The sequence below is a fragment of the Phyllostomus discolor genome, chromosome 11, assembly GCF_004126475.2.
Source record: "Phyllostomus discolor isolate MPI-MPIP mPhyDis1 chromosome 11, mPhyDis1.pri.v3, whole genome shotgun sequence".
NCBI lineage: Eukaryota > Metazoa > Chordata > Mammalia > Chiroptera > Phyllostomidae > Phyllostomus > Phyllostomus discolor.
Window position 1 is genome coordinate 20,195,380 of NC_040913.2, and position 22,357 is coordinate 20,217,736.

The 22,357-nt window shown below is 35.7% G+C and overlaps 1 protein-coding gene and 1 pseudogene across 13 annotated transcripts in view; one reads left to right on the forward strand and one right to left on the reverse strand.

Moving 5' to 3' along the window:
• The window catches only part of MYCBP2 (MYC binding protein 2), a 262,494-nt gene that overhangs the window by 35,230 nt on the left and 204,907 nt on the right, over window positions 1-22,357 (forward strand). For all 13 annotated transcript variants that reach the window (XM_036011264.1, XM_036011258.1, XM_036011257.1 and 10 more), the window contains exons 3-8: window positions 8,819-9,034; window positions 14,026-14,179; window positions 15,504-15,700; window positions 19,548-19,790; window positions 20,020-20,091; window positions 21,520-21,616. In XM_036011264.1, the coding sequence (XP_035867157.1) occupies window positions 8,819-9,034; window positions 14,026-14,179; window positions 15,504-15,700; window positions 19,548-19,790; window positions 20,020-20,091; window positions 21,520-21,616 (979 nt within the window). The remainder of the gene's footprint in view (window positions 1-8,818; window positions 9,035-14,025; window positions 14,180-15,503; window positions 15,701-19,547; window positions 19,791-20,019; window positions 20,092-21,519; window positions 21,617-22,357) is intronic.
• On the reverse strand, window positions 1,178-5,195 carry LOC118497323 (annotated as a pseudogene).

Genomic DNA, 22,357 nt, shown 5'->3' on the forward strand with positions numbered 1-22,357 from the left:
TAGGCAGTGTTTCCTTTAATGAGTTGCCAGAAGACTCATGAGACTCAAAAGTAGTTTATACTGATGACTAAGATGTAGTACACAAAAGGCAGTGCATAGCAGGCTCAGGAAAAAGAAATGTTTTGAAGGTGTCTCGGGAGTTACGGTGTAGGTTTCCTAGTTCTTCCTTGGACGTGCTCTCTCTCGGGCAGTGAGGACAGAGACAGGTGTGGAATGCTCCCACCCAGGAAAGCTCATTTGAGTCAGGATCTGAGACTTTTTAGGGGGTTCTGGCCATGTAGACATATCCTGCTGTGCAACCAGCCATGACGAGTGAAATTCAAGTGATATCACATAGTATATCACAGATTGAAACAGGTTTAATCTTGATATTTATATGAAGCAATCAAACAAGCCAGTAAGCATGGTCCATTTTTCCAGCTGTATGTAACAGCTGGAAATCAGTAACTAAACTAACATAAAGAAAACACTAAAGGCCACATTCCCAAGGGTTGACCAAGGGTCAGTCATGGTTCCTGTGGAGAAATACAAGGAATAAGCAATCATACCTGCAGTATGATCTCTTTCCTCAGAGGTAACGTGGTAGATGAATGTTTAACTTTTTAAAGCAACTGTGAAAACTGTTTTTCAAAGCGATTACTACATTTTACTGCTCTACTAGTATTATATGGAAAAAATCCAGTCACTTTGTATCTTTGTAAACGTACAGTATTATTAGCTTTTAAAATTTTAGTCACCCAAATAAGTATATAAGGGTATTACTGATAGTGTAAACATCTTTAACTTGCTTTTCTCTAATGACTAATGATGTAAACATCTTTTTATGTGCCTTTACCCATTTGTATTTCTATTATGTAATGCCTGTTAGATTTTGCATCTCTTTTTTGTAATTGTCTTATTATTGAATTGTCAGAGCTTTTATATATTGTAGGTACAAGTTCTTTGTCAGATGTCTGCATTGCATATAATTTCTCTTGTTCTGTGGCTTGCTTTTTTTATATAGTGCTTTAGAAGAGCAGAAGTTTTTAAGTTTTATGAATATCAATTGATTTTTCAATATGATTTGTGCATTTTGTGTCTCAAGAAATCTTTACCATAAGGTCACAAAGATTTCCTTTTAGAGATTTTATAGTTTTAGCTGTTATATTTAGGTCTGTAATCCACTTAAACTTGTTGTTGAGAAAAATGATGTTTTATCATTGCTGCTTGACCATAAATTATCATTTATGAAAGTTATATAAATGCAAGCTGATCATCTTTAAAGTCTCAAAAAGTCAAATATAAGGCACAGAAAATACATTCAATTGAAAAATGTACTGATATAACGCTTCTACATGTTGTGTGAAATTCTAGGAAGAATCATTGCAATAATTACTCAAAGTAACATTAAAGGTAACACAAGAGATGTTTGGTCTTATATGTCAATTTAACTGTATAGTGTTTATAATAATAGGTCAGAGCTAAAGTACATTTGTAGTTTCTAATAATAAAAATAAGTTTACAAATACTCTGTATACTTCAGTGGAATAAGAAAATAGATTAAGGATAAAATGTTGGACAGTCTTATCAACTAGGCCACCTTTTAAAGATAATTTTTGAGGGTAGTATGAACAACAGTAAAGGTTTACACATGCGATACAAAGCTATTGTACTAGAGCCAGTACAGCTGACCCTTGAAGAATGTGGGGGTTAGGAGTGCCCACCCACTGAGCACTTCAAAATCCGTATAACTCCAGTTGGCCCCCTGCATTCATGGATTTCCAACCTTTGATAGAAAATACTGTTTTGGTCCAATGTTGGTTCAATCTGTAGACACACAACCCAGGAGTACGAAGAGCCAGCTCTATATTTATTGAAAAAAAATGCAGTATTTAAGTGAATCTGGCCAGTTCAAACCCATGTTGTTAAAGGATTAACTATATTTTTATTTGTAGAGTTTGCAAATCAAAACATAAATAATTATACGAAAGTATTGGTAGGAATACACCAAATATTTCACAACTGCCTCTATGTATTTCTTCTTTTCCGACACAGTCGGCACAGATCTGAGCTTGCTGTGTTTGAGATGATTCACTTCCTTTTGTCTGAGCTTCTTTCATGATGCTCTGTTCTTGAATCGGACAGTAGGTAGATTTTGGTAGATGTTGGTGATGAGCGATACGTTTTATATGAGGATGCTGCTGAAATTTCTCTTTCAACTTCAGGTTATAATCTTCGGCTGCCTTTTCTCATGATGTAAACACACCTACTTTTTCGGAAGCATTAGCTTTCCATAGACAAATGTTCATCAGATCTACACATCATGTACTTGCTGTCAGAAGTCCATTTCATACAGATAACATGTTGCATTCTCTTTGTGTGATATACTTCGCTGCTTCTACTTTTGTCCACATAAGAGATTTGAGTAGGTTTATCGAAATGAGTGGACATGAACTCCTTCCCAGTGGGAGAGTAATCCACGTCTAGCACCACAGACACGTCATCCATGTGCAGTTACAGGGGTGTCCAGTGCACGCGTGTCAAAAGTATGTAAGTTGTCACCTTCATTTGCTGCAGAAAAATGAATGCTTTCATAAGGCTCCAACAACTTGTATTTGTTCTCATATCTAAGATGATCTTTTCAGAGGTGTAGCTTGTCTCATATCATATAGTACTGTATTCCTGTCAGAAGCACAGCTTCCCAAGAGAAATGTCTCAATTGGGTTAAATGTAACACTACTCATACTGTCAAATCCCCAGGTCATTGAACATATAGGGCTGGTTCCAAATTCTGCTTGCTGTTCACATGTGGCAAAAATAGCTTCTTTCCAGTGCTGTTCAATTCCTATATACACTGCCTTTCCTAATAATGTATGCAGTGGTTCTTCCTCTTCTCCAAAGCCTGGTGCATCCATTCTCCATGGACTCACCATTTTGTTATCACCAACAGTAAAAAAAGAGTTCCCACAAAAACAAGTACATATTCCTCATACAAAACGCTCCTATGCTTGTATTGTATGGATACAGTTTCATTTGGTCAAGTTCCAAATTCTAACTGCTCCATCACATGCTCCAGAAAGGACAGTAGCCAGGCTCTTTGGATGCTTTGCCAAGCAGTTGACTCTATCCCTGACCATCCAGAGAAGCAAGGAATGGTTTTGCAAATACATGTTCCAGTTTGGTAGCACTTAGAGCGCTTATTTATTCTTGTGGGGTCTCAAAAGGTTGTAAGGTTGGATCACAGTTTCTTGGAACTCTGTAAATCCAACTTGGTTTGCGGACATAATTGTCCAGGTTCCGGCTCAGCAGCGTCTTCACCTTCATCTTGGCTGCCAGTTCTCGCCGACTCCACGAGCGTTTTCCTCTGGTTCTGGTTACTGCCCCCTCCCATTTCAAGTTAATCTTTATATATGGTACGGGATAAGGATTGATGTTCATTTCTCCCACATTAGTATTCAGTCGATCCAGCATCATTTCTCAAAAAGATTTATCTTTTACTGTTGAATTGTTTTGTCATTTTTGTAAAAAATCAGTTGACCACATTTGTTTGGGTCTATTATTGGAGTTTACTGTGTATAGTTGACTTATATATCTGTCTTTATACCAATACCCTACTGCATTATAAAAGTTTGGAAATCAAGTCATATGTCTTTCAACTTTAGCCTTTTAAGAAAAATAATTGTTTTAATAGCTTTAGATCCTTTATGTTTCTATATATTTTAAAATCAGCTTGTAAATTTCCATTTTAAAAAAGAAAATCTGGAATTTCTATTGGGATTGAATTGAATCTATAGATTTGAGGAATAATGTCCATTTTACTGAAACTGAATCTTCTATCAATGAACATGATTTGTCTCCCCATTTATTTGTCTCCTTTAATTTTTCTCAGCAGCATTATTTTGGTTTTCAGTGGATAATTTTACTAAATTTAACTGTAATTATTTTATGTTTTTGATGTTATAAATACTGTTATTTTAAAATTGTTTGTTTTAAATTTTGAGATGATTGCTATATGAATGCAGTTGTTAAAATAATACAGAGAAGTCTTGACTTACCCATCACACATTTTCTCTCATTAGTGAGGTCTTGCATAGTAAACACACAGTATATCACATACAACATCACAACCAGGATCGAACCTACTGATCTTATTCAGATTTCACCAGTTTTACTTTACCTGTACTCGTTTATATGTGTGTATGTGTAGTTCTGTGCAGTTTTATCATACATGGGTCTGTGTGACCACTATGACAGTCAGTATATGGAACAGTCCCATCCGTCACCAGGATCCTCTGTGCCACTCCTGTAGCCATAGACGTCCTCCACCCTCCCCCGCCCGGGCCTCTGGCAGCCACCACGCTGTTCTCCATCCTGAAATCATGCAGTATGCAACTTCAGAGGTTGGCTTTTTTCCACGCAGCACAATTCCTTGAGATTCGTCCACATCGGTACAAATAGCAATAGTTTGTACCCTTCTCTCTTTTTTTGCTGAATAAACATTCTTTGGTATGGATATACCAGTTAGTTTAACCATTCAGCCCCTAAAGAACATCTCAGTTGTTTCCAGCTTTTGGTTACTTCGAATAAAGCTGTTGTGAATATTCATGTGTTGGTTTCTGTATGACATAAGTTTTCACTTCTTTGGTATAAGTGCCCAAGAATGCAGTTGTTGTATAGTACTGTAAACACATGTTTAATTTTGTAAGAAACTGCCATACTTTTTTCCAGAGTGGCTGTATCATTTTACATTCCTATCAGTAATGTATGAGAGATCCAATTTCTTCACAGTCTCACCAGCATTTGGTGTCACTATTTTTTATTCTAACCAATCTGATAGGTATGTAAGATATATACATATATAACTATATATACACTTATATATATATCCTCTCATTTTGTTTTAATTTACATTTTCCTAATGATTCATGATATTGAATCTTTTTTCATGTGCTTATTTGACTTCTGTATATCTTCTTCAGCGACATGTCTGTTAATGACTTTTGACCATTTTTTAACTGGATTACTTGTTTGTTTTTTTACCACTGAGCTGTGAAATTTTTTTTGTATATTCTAGGTGCTAGTCCTTTGTCAGATCAGTGGCTTGCAGACATTTTCTTCCAGATTCTAACTTTAACGCTATTATTTTTAAAATTATATTTTCAACTGTTCACTTCTAGTATATATAGGTAGTGGGTTGGCCGAAAAGTTTGTTTAGTTTTTTCCATTCTGCAGTGCTAGTAGCGCTTAGTTGTCTTTAACTTCATTGAAAACAATTTTGTTAGATTGTATTGTGACAGCTGTCATAGCAGCATTTTAAAAATACTTAAACAATTGGTAAATTTTTGTGCAGCTATTTAAATATTGAATGTGGAAGAAGATATGCAACATTTTTGGCATATTATGCTTTTTTAAAATCATCATATCATGATTTTATTTTTTATTTAATCTTTATTATATTTTTTCCATTGCCAGTAGGTCCCCTTAACTCCTTTCCCCCCAGCAATCACCACACTGTTGTCTGTGTCCATGAGTCCTTTTTCATTTTTGCTCAATCCTTCTGCCTCCTAAAACTCCTACACTAGCTTTCATTTGCTCTCCATCTATGAGTCTGTCTCTGTTTTGCTTTTTAGTTCAGTTTGTTCATTAGATTCCACATATGAGTGAAATCATATGGTATTTGCCTTTCTGTGACTGGCTTAGTTCACTTAGCATAATGTTCTCCAGGTCCATCCATACTGTTGCAAAGGGTAAAATTTTCTTTTTCATGGCTGAGTAGCATTCCATTGTATAAATATCCCATAGTTGTTTTATCCACTCACTTATTGATAGACACTTCGGCTGCTTCTGTATCTTGGTGATTATAAATAATGCTGCAATGAACATAGGGGTGCTTTGTTTCTTTTGTGTTTTAGGATCTTTCATATATATTCCCAGAAGTGGGATTGCTGGGTCAAAGGCAGATCCATTTTTAATTTTTTGAGGTATCTCTATACTGCTTTCCACAGTGGCTGCACCAGTCTGCACCAGTCTGCATTCCCACCAGTAGTGCCCAAGGGTTCTCTTTTGTCCACATCCTGGCCAGGACTTGTTGTTTGTTGATTTATTGATGATAGCCATTCTGACAGGTGTGAGATGGTATCTCATTGTGGTTTTAATTTGCATTTCTCTGATGATAAGTGACATTGAACATCTTTTCATATGTCTATTGGCCATCTATATGTCCTCTTTGGAGGAGTGTCTATTCAGGTCCTTTGCCCATTTTTCCTTTGTTTTTTTTTTGTTTGTTTGTTTTCTTTGGAACTACTTTACACATTTTGGATGTTAACCCCTTATCAGATGTATCGGCAAATATGTTCTCCCATTCTACGGGTTGCCTTTTTATTTTGTTGATGGTCAAAACAGCATGGCACTGGCATAAAAACAGACACATACCATATTTTTGGACCATAAAATGCACCTAAGTGTTAGAGGAGGAAAATAAGAAAAAAATTTTGAAGCAAAAAATGTGGTAAATTATTTAATAACATAAATAACATAATATTTCACCAATGTAAATGTAAACAGAACTCAACAGCAGCATTAACAACCATCATTCCTCCCAAATTTGGGGGTGTGTGTCTTATAGTGTGAAAAATATGGTATATCAGTGGGACAGAACAGAGAGCTCAGAAAGCCCACACCCTTATAGTCAATTAATATTTGATAAAGCATGCACATACAGTGGGCTAAAGAGAGTTTATATAACAAAAGGTGTTGGGAGAATTGGACAGATACATGCGGAAAATAAAACTAGACCACCTTCTTACACCATACACAAGAATAAATTCAGAATGGATCAAAGACTTAAATGTTAGACCTGAAATGATAAAAACCCTAGAAGAAAACACTAGCAGCAAAATCTTGGATATTACTTGTAGAAATTTTTTATTGGATATATTTCACCAGGCAAGGGGGAAAAAAAGAAAATGTAAACAAATGGGACTGCATCAAACTTAAGTTTTTTAGTGTATTATGCTTTGTTATTTCAAGAAAGGTAAAAGTGCAACTGGAATGCAAAAAAAGATTTGTGAAGTGTATGAAGAAGGAGATTGTGACTGATCGAATGTGTCAAAAGTGGTTTGCAAAGTTTCTTGGTACTCATGACATTTTGGCCAAATAATTCTTTACTGTGAGCCTGTTTTATGCATTGGAAGATGTTTAGCAGCACCCCTGGCCTCTACCCTCTGGAAGCCAATAGCAGGAGGTAGCGGATATACTCAAAGTAACCACGTCAATAAAGTTATTGATGAAAATGAAGATGTGTCTTATATTTTATGGAAAAAACTAAGTGGACTTTTTGGCCAACACAATATATTACTCCTTTTTATCTATAACTCTGGTATCCTGTGACTTTGCTAAATCTATACCTTATTTCTAGTGGCTTTTTTTTTTTTTGCAGACTTTCTAAGATTCTTTACATGTTGCGCAAATAAAGGAATTTGTTTTGTAGATTCTTTCTTTCTAACTGTACTTTTTATTTCTTTTTCTTGGCTTGCTGCACTTGCCTGTCTAGTACAATGTTAAATTGCTTAGAATAGATATCTTTGCCTTGTTTGCAGTCTTAACTGGTAAGCATTGTTTTTTACTTTTGTTAGCTTTAGTATTTCATAGATACCCTTTGTCAAGTTTTAGAAATTGTTTCTAATTACTTAGACTTTTTATCATGAATGGGTATTTGATTTGTGTCAGATGCCTTTTCTGTCTTTATTTACAATATCTTAATGTGTTTTTACCTTATTTTTGTTGATATGGAGAAACTACACTGCTTTTCCAATGTTGAGCCAGCCTTGTTTTTGGTTTGATTATGATCAGTTATCTTTTTATATATTGTTGGATTTGGGTTTACTTTTATAAATTTTTACTAATATTTTTTAAAAAAATATCTCTAGAGGACATAGTCACATATTATATGTAAAGTAACTTTAGTACATTTTTTATGTAATAAAGAGTATTCTGTTTTTTCCTACTTATTGATGGAAGAAGGGTAGAATTTTTTGAGACCATGTCCTGTTTTCGGTACTTCAGGTGTCATTTTATTTTTCTTGGATACTCCTTGAGATATACTAATTGTTGGAATTTGGATTTGTAGAATATCTTAAAAGAGTTCTGTAAATTTATAATTTAAATATTTATATAAAAGTGTTGTTGTCTGATGAATAAAATGCTGGGACAAGACAAACATTACTTAGTTTTAACAATTAAATTCCTAAGCATATGATTTTTAGTATTTACCAAGACTGACAGCTAAGAAAGAAGTTGAGGAACACCTGTGTTCATAATCTGCAATTTTCTTAGCATTACCATTATTTGAATGAGAATGAAATTCAAAGAATTGGCTAAAATTGAGGGTTTTCTTTTTAGCTCTGGTAGATGTTTAAATCCCTTTGTCTATTTTTCAAAGAAATCAGAATGTAATTCACATTTGTAGAAGACTCAACAATACATTTTGGTATCCCTTCCGAAAGCCCCAAATTAATATCGTTTGATACTGTATCAGTTAAGTTGTGTCGGCTCCATTCCTGTCATGGGGTAAAAGGGTATTTTTGTTCACTACTTTGCCTGCACCTTTCCAGCCCTCGTCAGATTGGTTATTGCTGTTACTCAGAAAGCGGCAAAGTATGGTACAATAGAGAGGGTGCTGTAAGTTGAATCAGAAGACTGACATTGCCTTTGCGCTGCAAATTATGTAGCTTCTGCAAGTCATCTAGCATGTCTAGTTCTAATCTTCCATTTTTTATTTAAAATGAGAATTGATGATGGAAAGGAATATGAAATTGAAATATTTTATCTTGTTTTTCAGTTTGAAAACTTGGAAAATACAGTAATCATACCTGATATCAAACTACATAGCAATCCTTCTGCCTTTAATATTTATTGCAATGTACGTCATTGTGTTCTGGAATGGCAGAAAAAGGAAATATCCTTGGCAGCTGCATCTAAGAACTCTGTGCAGAGTGGAGAGTCAGATAGTGATGAAGAGGAAGAATCCAAAGAACCCCCTATCAAGCTTCCAAAGGTAAGTCACTAAAATTCACTTAGGTACATAACCAACCGGTGTTATAACACATATTTGCATTGCTAAAATACTTTGCTTTTCATAAGATTGTGTACTAAAAATAACATGGCTTAGGAGTAAAAATAGATCTACAGCAGACCAGGAGAGCTCTATGCAACTTTATAACTGGAGTGCTAACAGAGCCAATAATTGGTTAAATGAAAAGATACTGCACAGTCGAAAACAACCAATTCTTAGACTGGTTTTACTGAGTATTAAAGAAATAAAATATCAGGCATTCTTAAGACAGCATTTTGTTTTTCATTCTCACCCAAGGACATTTTTTTTTCCATTGCTTTTAGAGAGAGAGGAGGGGAGAAAGAGGGGGAGAGAGAGAGAGAGAGAAACATTGATGGGAAAAAGAAAGATCAATTGGTTGCCTCCTGCAGATGCCCTGACTGGGGATGGGACCCTCAACCTAGGTATGTGCCCTGACCAGGGATCGAACCCAGCCTTTTGGTTTATGGGATGATGCTCCAACCAACTGAGCCACACTGGCCAAGGTCTTAAGGCAGCATTTTTAAGTATGGTAGATAGTGTCAAAAGATGGAGAGTCAAAGGGGCTTTCAAAGAAAATCAGATAGCCCAAATAATACAGTTTTTCATCAAGTACTGACCCATCAGGAAAAAGGGTACACTCATTGAGAACAGTAGTAGTGGAGTCAGACTGCCTGGGTCCAAGCACTCACCATTAAAAATACTAGCTGTGTGAGTCTGGGGAAGTTACTTGACCTCTGTGTGCCTCAATTCTGACATCTATGACACTCCAGGCACCTTAAACCCTAAAGACCTCATCCATTTTTCTATTGTGTCAGTCAGTCCTTTATGTCCTGCAAATGGCTGCCAGAAACATACACTGAGCCACTCCCGACCCGTGCCCTAACCTGTAGCATCCTGACTGCCTCTCCTGTCCTTTCTGCATTTTTATTCATTTTTTATTTGTAAAGGTTGTCTCTACCAAATATTTACTTGGTATAAAAATTGTTAAAAACAGTGCAATTTACTCTATAGTAATATGTAAGTCTATGTTTGTTTTCCTCTTGAGCTTTTTAAAACATATTTTGAAAGTATCAATGTTAGAACTAATACAAGAACTTGTTCTAATGGCAGAGAGTTAATTATTAAATCTAAGTGTGATGCAATTAAACTTTTTATGTTCACACTTGTTAGTGAAATAATAAAATTACTTTTGGAAATATATGAGTTGAAGAGAGCAAAATAAAACTTGAAAGTCTCATTAGGTCATTTTTCTTTGGCCAAGTATGTTGTTATCTCCCTGTTCCCAGCAGTGACATTGTACTGGACATATCAGACAGTTGTTTCGATTTTGTGTTCTTTCCGTTGTAACAGAGAGCCTTCAGGATTTAATTATTTGAAAGCAACAGTAAAGATAAAATTCAGTAAGTGTACAAAGGATTCTTTTCTGAAGTGGAAGGACGTGTTCTTTGGTAGTTATGGTTTATTATTGAAAGTATCAAACCTTATTGTGTTATCTGATTATTATAATGAACTATTGCATTTAAAAGTTACATTTATTAATTTTACTAATTATAGGGGCAGTGCATATTCATTGTAGATAATTTGAAAAATGCAGAACTTTTTGATAAAGAGGAAATATGAATTAAAAGTTCGAAGTTATTTTTAAAACCCTATTAACCAAAAAATACCCACTGTGAACATTTTTATATATACACATTAAAATATATGTCTGCATAAATGAAATCATACTGTATTTGAAGTACTATATAGTTTTCCTTTTATCCAGGGGTACCTGACCTTTTGGTGTCTCTGTGCCATACATTAAACACACAAACACTAATGAAAACAAGAAAATCTCATAATGTTTTAACTAAATGTATGATTTTGTGTTGGGCTGCATACATATCCATCCTGGGCCTCATGTGGCCCATGGGCTGTGGGTTGGACACCCCTGCTTACTTTTTTCTTTCTAATATTGAGGGAGCAGGAAGTAGAGTATGTTCTCATCGACTATAAGACGAGCTTCTAAGTGTAAAGTGCAATTTTAAGGTTCATACATGTGATAAAAAACTCTCAGCCAAACCTCAGAAAAAAAACTTATTTCACAACATGTTTTGTTCCTCTGCTTAATAATTCAAAACTAAATATGATTGGAAAACTTGAGGGTGATTTTTGTTGCATATTGAATACATGTTACTATTTTGGAAATGAATTAGTTTTCTCCCTCATTAAAAAGAAATCTACAGAACTTTAAGCTACAGATAATTAGTGAGAATCCACAGTGGTTGACTTAGACAGATGGGTAATTCTCTTCTCACGATCAGTATGACCAACATGTTTTTGGGTATGACTTACTGTTTTTGAAAAACCAGCTGGTGCTGTGTTCCTGGGCAGCCTACCTGAGTTGCCTATTGTCATATGTTTATTATTACAACTTAAACTTACCAGAGAGACAACTCAGAAACTTGTTCAGTAAGTAGACTTACTGTTTTTGGCAAGGATCAGTACTTTATTGCTATAGAAATCTTACTTATATAAATAAACCCTAGCCAAAAATGTCATCTTTGTAGCACTTTTATTTTGAATAATGAAATGTCAGGATTGGTAGTTGTAGAGTAAGCAATCTTAAAGACTGATAGGGTGTAGTAGTCTCGCATTCACCTGAGAATAGAGCCCCATGTTCTGCACTTACATTTGACTTCAGGTTTATTTCCTGCAATTATATAAGCAGATGGAAAAATTGGACAACATGGGTTTATTTTCTGATGTATTCCAGGAAAATAAACTATATCAGATTGAACATTTTTATTGCTTAGTGCATTTAATTAAAACTGTACAAGCATTTTTGTGATATTAGCTGTAATCCAGTCTGCTAGGATGTTAGATAGCTTCTTTAAAGATAGCTCTACTAGTTATTTTGACTTCTCAGTAATATTTATATTTTTCAGAAAGCTTGCAAATGGTAATCAGAATTGCAACTGACTTGCCTGCAAGATTTGACCCTTGTCTGGAAAATACATTTCTGAGTTGCAATGTTTTTTAGTACCCAGCTGAGAGAGTAATTAAACAAATATCTGTTACGTGCCAGGTACTAGGTTAGTAATGGGAGATATCAATGTTAAGACAAGCTCTCCATAAAGAGACCATAAGAGACCACAGTTAATTGTGAAAATGAAAACAAAATAGTCAGTTAAACTATAATATAATAAATACTATTACAGAGGTCTGTACTGGGTAAGAATTATATACAAGGCTCATTTACTCTGTTATATTATAAACTCTTAGAGAACATGATCTAGTATATCATTATATCTCCTGTAACAAGGTGTACAAAATAAGTGCTTAAGAAATGTTTATGTAATATATGAGGCCTGTCCAGAAAAAGTCCAGCCATTGTTAATATAACGAGAATGGTTTGCACAACATCAATGTAACCGGGAAGCCATGGAGAGTGGACTGGAATGCACATGTGTGAACAATGACAACTTCACTCTACTAGTCAGCAGGGGCAGTAGATGCACTTGAGTAAACATGTGTACTGTGTGGCCATCACATTCAAAATGACTGGATGAGTAGAGCAATGGATACGCATCAAATTTTTTGTTAAGCCTAAACATTCCTCCCTGGAAACTATTCAGATGATTCAGAAGGCTGCAGCTGTGGGCAGCTGGTGATTGGCAGCTTCATCACAACAACATGCTGCTTGTGCATTATATCTTGTGCAGAGTTTTTTGGCAAACCATCAAATCATGCAGGTGACTCAGCCTCCCTAAAGCCCAGATTTGGCATCCTGCGACTTCTGGCTTTTCCCAAAACTAAAATCACCTTTGAAAGGGAGGAGATTTCAGACCATTGATGAGACACAGGAAAACAGGACAGGGCAGTTGATGGTGATTGGGAGAACTGTGTGAGGTTCCAAGATGCCTACTTTGAAAGGGACTGAGGCACCATTGTCCTGTGTACAATATTTCTTGTATCTTGCATCTTCTTCAATAAATGTCTCTATTTTCCATATTACGTGGCTGTATACCTTCTGGACAGACCTCGTATATGAATTAATGCACATACCTCAGTAGAGAGAATATTCTTCCATTATTATGTGTAATAAAATTAATGCTTTGATGAATTTATACTGATTATTCTTACTTTTAACTTTTTATGTTATGTTTTTGAATAATTTAACACCTCCTGAAAATATCATATGTGTCATTGTTTGAGAAGTAGATTTTTATTAACTATTGTTGTATTAGTCCTCTGAAAGTATCTCCTTATACTAGTTCATCACATTTCTCTCTCATTCTTTAGACTTATCTTTTGCTAGATGCTGAGTCAAAGTTTATTGGTCCTGAAGAGGAGTGATAAGATAATTAAAGTACAAGTAGTGGTGATCTTTTAACTAGGCAGCTTTAAATTCTTTTCATGATAAATCCTAAAAGAAGAAGGGACACTGCTTATAAATAATAATATGATGATTGTGCCTTTATAGGAAAGGGGAAGATGAAAAGCTCCTACTTTAATCTTTTTACCTGTGTGCCATGTTGACTACTTCTTCTGGGTATTAGTAGTAATTAACATGACTTTTAACAAAAGCATGTTGATTTTTGCTTGAGTACAGCCTAATGACCTTTATAAGTTAATAGTTTTTTTCCTGAGTAAGTATAATCTAGTACTTAGTTCAGTGTTACAAATACTTTTCATAATATTTTATTATGGCTTCATTATGCTAAAACTACTTTTTAAACAGTGCCACTGTTTTTTAACCTTACATGTAACTGGATGGTTTTTCAAATCCAAATCCTGAAGTAAACATACTGGCTCTTCTTTTTTTTAATGTGTTTCTTTTTGTTTATGCTTTTCAAATATTCCAACAATAATCATTTGCTGTGGAAGTAAGCCACAGCAATTGAACTGCCTGGAAAGTGTTACTAGTTTTCATGGTATAAGGTATAATTCTTTTTTTTTATCTTAAATAGATCATTGAGGTTGGACTTTGTGAAGTTTTTGAATTGATCAAGGAGACACGATTTTCTCATCCATCCTTGTGCCTCAGGAGTCTCCAAGCCCTGCTTAACGTGCTGCAGGGGCAGCAGCCGGAAGGCCTCCAGTCAGAGCCACCCGAGGTCCTAGGTGAGACTCAGCCGCACTGAAGTCTTTCATGGAAATAGCTTCTCTTAGGAAGCATGTATAGCAGCCTGCATTGCAGTCTTTGTTTAATTGTGGTACTGAAACGGCAGGGATAAATTCTAAGGTATTTTGCTATGCTCTACCAGAGTTATGGTTCAAAAGTTATAGATATGTTTTGATTATTCTGATGATGGAGAAATAGTAAAACGTAAATCCTTGGTTTCCAGGTATAATCATCAAGCCTTATAGTCAATAGTCACTGTTAACTTAAATTGTTCTTATTAAACCTTTGGTCAAAATATCTAATACTGACTTTCTTCGGCCTTACATGTTACTCTGCACGGTTAAGAAGGCAGGAAGAAGGGGACCGATGCTGCCAACCCAAACAGCACAATACCTTTCTAAACAAAGGGCTATCCTTTGTAATCATCATAGATAAAAGTCTATTTTTGTCATAGATGAAGCTTCTGAATTAGTAGCACTTTCCATTAAGTAAAAGTCTTTGCTTTTTTAATAAAATGTATTCGAATTTTATGAATACTGGCCTTTTGTGCTATTGACTTAGGCTCAACAATATTCTGTAAGCAAGATAGGAGCTCTTAAGAATAGAAATAGAGATGGAGACATAATTTTGAAATTGGCTAATTGCTTTTCTCTGATGCTAACTGTGGGTCTTTGAAGAGCCTGGATTTTTACTAAGGAAAGCAAGGCTCTGAGATAGGAAGGAAAATGACTAAAAAGTATTGTGCTAGAATGTGGAGGTTTTTCTAGGGTATAAAGTGAATTTCATATCCCTTTTATAAGTGTGAACTGCTATACTAGCAATAAAGCCAGTTTTATATTAAAACAAATTATAGAATGTATTTTATGTATTTTGTTGTTTTGCAAATAAACATAACTTTCTGGGAACTTAACATTTTAAGAAGCTTGTATTCTTCCAAGTTTAAAGGAAAAATAAGTGCAGTGAGCAGTCTGTTACTTGATAGGATATTTCTGGCATATGTGAATCCCTCAAGGAAAGTTTCTTTGAAATGACCTTGGATAGATTCCATGTCTTCATTTACAAAAATGAAGAGTTGAACTAAATGTTTTCTAAGGTCCTCTTGATACAAATATTCCAACTTTGGGGGGAGAAAGGGTAACTAGAAAGGAATTAATGTGAAATAAGTATTTGAACTGCTGTAAATATTGTTTTTATAATGAGGCAAGGTAAAAAATAGCTGCTGTAAATATTTTTTTATAATGAGGCAAGGTAAAAATAAGTGAATATATACATGTAATGTTCTGTCTGTTAAATGACTATAATTGAATTCTATTTTATTCACAGAGTCTCTCTTCCAGCTTCTTTTGGAAATCACTGTTCGAAGCACTGGGATGAATGACAGCACAGGACAGTCTCTGACAGCGCTTTCCTGTGCTTGCCTCTTTAGTCTGGTGGCTTCTTGGGGAGAAACCGGAAGGACGCTTCAGGCCATCTCTGCTATTCTCACCAACAATGGCAGTCATGCTTGCCAAACTATTCAGGTATTTCATATTTAAAGCTGCTTAAAAAGTTATAAGATTCTGAATTGAAATTTCTTCCTGATTTTTGTCAGTAGGCATTCCCTGCTTTTTCTCAGTCTACATAATACTTTGATCTTCCCAAGGTTGATATATAAATAATGTATCATATTTGAGCTAAGCTACATGTGTGTTTAACTCTGTAGCACTAAAGGTAATGAAATGAGACCTGGCTGGCGTAGCTCAGTGGATTGAGTGCGGGCTGTGAACCAAAGTGTCGCAGGTTCGATTCCCAGTCAGGGTACATGCTTGGGTTGTAGGCCATGACCCCCAGCAACCCCATATTGATGTTTCTCTCTCTCTCTCTTTCTCCCTCCCTTCCCTCTCTAAAAAATAAAATAAAATCTTTAAAAAGAAAGAAATGAAATACGGCAAAAACTCAAATCTTGAACTTAGTTTTGTATCAGTAGTATAGCCTCATTTTACTCTACAGCATCTTGCTCTCTTTCCTCCCTGCCTCCCTTCTTCCCCTAAGTTTTGAAGTACAGAATTTCTTCATAATTTCCAAACAACATTTTTCTGTTGAAATAAAAACATGACATAAATTCTATATTTTGATTGATTGAGAGTTTAAAGTAGGGTAGGATAGTTTTTCATGAATTGATTTTGTTCCTGAGCTCCTTCAGCTTTGCATATTACATTTTAAGCTTTTAATATTTGTGCAATAAACTCTTCATCACTCTTAGTGGTGGGAAATATCATCCTCCTTATATGTAAACTTGATTTAATTCTTTTGGACCATTCTGGAAATTGTGTAAGAAGTTACAGTTTTAAGTCTCTGTTACGTGCTTTTCTCTGGCCCCTAGGACAATCTCCAGAAGTGATGGAAGGGCTGCCTCACTCCTGTTATTAGCAGGCCAAAGACAGCAAGCGGAGTATAATGGGTCATTTTCTGTGACTGACTCCGTGACATTGAACTCTCCCCGTCAAGCATGAGCAGTCCCTTACTCTAGTTTTCTGCTCTTACTCTTTTCCTGTTTCTGGCCTGGCTGAAATCCTTTTTTCTGTCTTTATGATCCTTAATTGTTTTGAAGTTCCTCTATACAGTGGTTTTCAAAACACATTCTGCTGCTGTGCTTTAAGCATTTGGCAAATTTCAATTTAAATATTTTCTGAAAATACAAATCCTTCTTAAATTTTAATAAAATTATAAACATTCTGATATCATATACCAAATTTTAAAAGTATAGTGACCATAAATATTTGAGCTGCTTAGGCATCCATATGATTTTTTTTTTTTTTTTGGCATAGACATCCTGGGGGATATGAGGTGAGATTTAAGCAATGAGTTGAAATGAGTCAATCCAGAGGGAGGAGATGTAGTCTTGGGGGTGTGGAGGGAGAATGTTCTTGGTATCCATGTGATAAGGCACAGAGAGAGAAGAGTAAGAGTGGAATGTTGAAGGCTGAAAAAAGTTTACAGTTATGGTACAGAGCATTGTCAAATAACAGAGGGAGCACTTGAGTGCATACCTTCCTGAGTGCAATATTACGATCAGGCACTTGGCTGCACAGAACCACTATATTCTCTGAGTTAACAGCTGAGGTTCTCTATAGACCTGCTTCATTACTGCGTCCCCACCTCCAGCCCAAATACCACATTAAAACCAGTTATCTTAACATGGCTTACAGTGTTCATGATTTGGCCCTAGTTCCACCTGCCAGCTTCATTTCACAAATCTCTCTTGGCCAGGGTATGGGTGGAGGGAGAAAAGTTTTCCTGTAGAATGTGTAACTCTTAACATCTCAAATTGTTTTGACATCCAAAAGCACATTACTTATCTTGTTCTAAAAAGCTTAAGCTGAGAGTTTAAAGTAGGGTAGGGATGGTAATACTATGAGGGGTTTTATTGAAGGAGATTAAAATCCTTTCTGGAGGGATGAATTCCAGACTTCAAAGGCTTCCCACAGACAAAACACTACTGCGTCTAAGCTCACAAACAAAATGCAATGGAAAAAAGGCACCATGGTTGAAAGCTAGTATAAACAAATATAGCAGAAACAACTCTGCCAAGTCTTTAGATAATGAAATTATTAGATATAGAATAAATAATATATATGCTGATTTATTTCTTAGGGTTAGGATAAAGTACCAAAAATATGATTAAGGAATAAGAATATAAAAAGCAATCAGACAAATCATAAAACAAACTGAATTGAACTTCTAGAAATGAAAAACCAAATCATTACAAGTAGAAATTTAAAGGATGGGTTAACCAGTGGGTAATAAAGGTGAAGCTAGAAATAGTGAACGGAAATAAATGGTGAGGGACAAATTATTCAAAATGTAGCACAAAGAGACAGAAACTGTGAAAAGGAAAAAAGGAAACATGGATAGAGAATGAGACAGTCTAATGTGACTTCTCAAAAGCAGCACTGGCATAGAAAATAACAGAAAGTGCCTTTGAAGTCCTGAGGGGAAATGGTGTTCACTATACTATACCTCGCTCAACCTGACGAGTCATGTTTGGGGATGGATGATGATGCTTTCAAACATGCAAGGTGTGGAACAGTTTCAACTTCTCTGCTTTTCCCTGTCCTTACTCTGGATTGAACCAGGGCGTCTTGAGGGATGTTACCAAGGGTAAAAGATAGAAATGGTATTTGATTTTACTGAGAGGAGTATGGGGAACACTTAGAGATATTTAAAGAGAAAACTTAGCATATGAAAGTGGGGCAATGGTTGATTCAGTGAATCAAAGTTGCCGGGAGATTCAAATGAGCTAACTAGCAAAGTATGTCTCACAGCAGGAGAGAAGAAAGAAGCAGAGGAAACAGAGCTTGTGAGATATAGATTATCTCTGCAGAGGAGTAAAGACCACTCAGTGAACATCCAAGCCCTGGTTCTTCCCCCAGTTCTGCTGCTGTGGCTACTGCGGCGCTTGCCAGGAGACACACCCCCTTAACTTCAAAAGTGGTGGAACTGCTTCTTCTGCGGCAACTCCCTCAGGAATGTTCCCGAGGGAGCCGCAGCAAGGAGTTTTTCTGATCCCTCCTGGAGACCTCTCCTTTTCCCCATGTCCCTTCCTGAAGCTAATCTCGGTGTCCAATTTGGCCAATGTTTCCTCTCAAATAATAATATTAATACAGCCACGTAAGCCTCACAGATAAACAGTGTGAAGTGCATCGCTTATAGTCATACTACATCTATGAGAACAGAGTTTCTGAAAATGAAACAGCTTGGTCAAGATCACTGAGCAGGTAATAGGCAAGACCTAGCTAGAATTTAAACAAAGTCCTTTGGACAGAAAGTGGATCCAGCCTCCATTTCCCCCATTACATTTAACTTGTTCTGAGTTAGTTCACTATAACTACCCTTTGGGCTCACTATAAGAGTCTCTGCATCCCTGTGACCTAACCTACCAGCTGCTATCAGGTTCCTTTCAGTTTCTTAGCTTTGTTCTTCCTCCTCAAGATTGCTTTGGCTATTCAGAATCTCTTGTGGCTCCATATAAATTTTAGGGCTATAGGATCTAGTTCTGTATTTTGGTAGGGAATGTATTGAATCTGTAGATTGCTTTGGGTAGTATGGACATTTTAACAGCATTGATTCTTCTAACCCACGAGCACAGTATGTCTTTCCATTTGTTGTGTCATCTTCCATTTCTTTCATCAATCTCTTACAGGTTTGAGATTATAGGTTTTCACCTCCTAGGTTAAATTTATTCCTAGGTTTTTATGCTGTTAATGCAATTACAATAATTTATTTTCTTATAAATGATGCTATGTGATTAAACTGTCTTCCTTTTGCCTGTTTTATGTTTGGGATATTTCACAATGTCATTTTGGTTTTGTTTTCTCTTTTGACCAGGTGCCAACAATACTGAATTCACTACAGAGAAGTGTACAGGCAGTGTTAGTAGGAAAAATTCAAATTCAGGACTGGTTTAGCAATGGCATTAAAAAAGCAGCTTTAATGCACAGGTGGCCTTTAAAAGAAATATCTGTTGATGAAGATGATCAATGTCTACTTCAGAATGATGGATTCTTCCTTTATCTGTTGTGCAAGGATGGATTGTACAAAATAGGCTCTGGATACAGTGGAACAGTGAGGGTAATGTGATTTTTTATAGTTCTCTATCAAAGCAGAGGTTGCATCCACACTGATTGTGTTCTGTTTGTTTCTACCTTCATTTTCAGAGTGCCATCTGATTCTGACTTAATAGTACTTCTTTGGAAATCATAATGGAAACAAATGCATTAAATGTCATTCATCAACTTTTGTTTTTTTATTGGTTATTAACAATGAAACTGTTGATAGACTGACTTTTGTTATTTTGCAGGGCCATATATACAATTCCACATCTCGCATCAGAAACAGAAAAGAAAAAAAATCTTGGTTAGGATATGCTCAGGTAGGAGAATATCCGCAATAAAACAGACTTTTCTTTCTGATTTTTAAAAACACGTGGTTTGTACTTGTTTAATCAGTAAATAATATCATTTCTATCTAAACAAATATGGTATATTGTTAACAATATGTCTGCAACAGTGGCATAGTGTAATGTAAAGAACACTGGCTTAGAATTTATGTTTACTTTTAGTTCTGGCTGTGCTTCTTACTAGCTGTGTGACTTTGGACAACTCAGTTAACATTTGATCCTTGGTGGTTTAGCTGTAAAATGGGAAGAAAAGTGTCTTCTGATGAACAACTTGTTTAAGTGAGCCTCTAGATAAGAATCAAAGACTGTCTTTATTGTTAGCAAATCTGAATTGGGAATAGTTGTGACCTGAGGCCAAATTAGAACTTCTTTTCATTAACTCATTTATTCTACATCTAGACCAGTACCTTGCAGGGAGCAGACTGTGGACTTTCCAGTAGATAGCTGCCTGCACAGTGGATCGTGCACAGTAGTGCCAAAGAGAGAAAAGAGCTGGGCCTGTGTTGCTTTCTTAATGCTTTCATCTTACCAGCGGACAAACAGAGCCAGCTGGGTGTCCACAGTCAGATACATCACCCCTCCTCCTATGGGGAGAAGCAAGTAAATGATGCACAGAGGGGCAGGGTCTTTATTTCTGTACTCTCCCAACCTTAGAGGCGAAGCTGGGATCCCTTGTGGAGGGACATAAAATAAAGATATCTCTTGCCCAGCTCCAATTTGTTGTCGGCATCAAATGGTAAAAGATATTTGAAAGCATTTTGAAAATTAAATAAATTACTGTTGTTATGTGAAAAATAATCATGCTATATTAACTATTGGAGCGATTTTGAAATTAAAATTTTAAATGTCAGTTTTTCAGTAATTATCTCTTAAAACAACCTGGTTCAAATGTCTCATTGAATTTTTATCTACTGTATTTTATCTAAGAAATAGTGAAATGGAAAATAATTATTACAAAAATATGTTCAGTGGCATATCACTTCATCTAAAACTACTGTTTATTTTTAAATATTAACCTAAGTATTTTGGTTATTGTTCCTTAAATATTATTAAAGTAACGGTGGTTATTTCTATTTACTTAGCAAGTGATATTTCTGTTATTTACTTAGCAAGTGATATAATAATCTTGAACTAAATTCTCTGTCCTGTGCAGAATGTCTAATACATGTATCTGAGAACATGACAGGTTAATTGATACCTAATGGTATACATTTCTCTTCTTATTAAAGTTTGCTCATATTCTTACATTTTTAATCTTTAATCTATTTTAGACATCAATAGTGATGCATTCTTGTACCACCAAAAAAACTATTAAAGAACTGTGTGGCAAATTTTTCTGCTAAAGTTGGTAGTGAAAAAATATTTTAACATATAATTTAGCAATTTTTTTGTTGTCATCAGGGTTATTTATTGTATAGAGATGTGAATAACCACAGCATGACAGCCATAAGAATAAGCCCGGAAACACTGGAACAAGATGGAACTGTAATGTTACCAGGTATGTTAGTGAACGCTTTTGTTTTCTTCACAGTCGATTTTAAGAGAAATGCATGTTAGGCCAATTAGGCATATAAAGATTGGTTAGCAAGGAATAGTGCTTGCTTACAAATAGGTTGAAAAAATCTTGACCTACAAAACATTTTTTTAATCCTCACCTGAGGATATGTTTATTGATTTTAGAGAGAGAGACAGAGACAGAGACAGAGAGATATCAACATGAGAGAGAAACATCGATTGGTTGCCCCTTGTACACACCCCAACTGGATGGAACTATAACCTATATACATGCCCGATTGGGAATGGAACCAGCAACCTTTTGGTGTATGAGTGATACTCTCACCAGTTGAGCTAGTTGGCAGGGCAATGTACAAAACATTTTATAGTCTATATAAAGTTAATGCATCTGAGGAAAACAATCACCAGGAATATAGTATATAGTGTTTTAATATTGATTTTGCTCTGACTGATATGGCTCAATGGGTTGGGTGTTGGCCTGCAAATTGAAAGGTGGTTGGTTCAATTCCTGGTGTATACATGTGCCTGGCTTGTGGGTCAGGTTGGGGACATACAAAAGGCAGCCGATTATTGTCTCTTTCTCACATTGATGTTGCTCTCCCTCTCTTCCTCCCTTCCCCTCTCTCTAAAAATAAATAAATAAAATCTAAAAAAATATTTGATTCTAAATTCATGCCCATCTGCATCCATGTCCCCGACCCTTACTCCACCAAGGCTTTTCAGC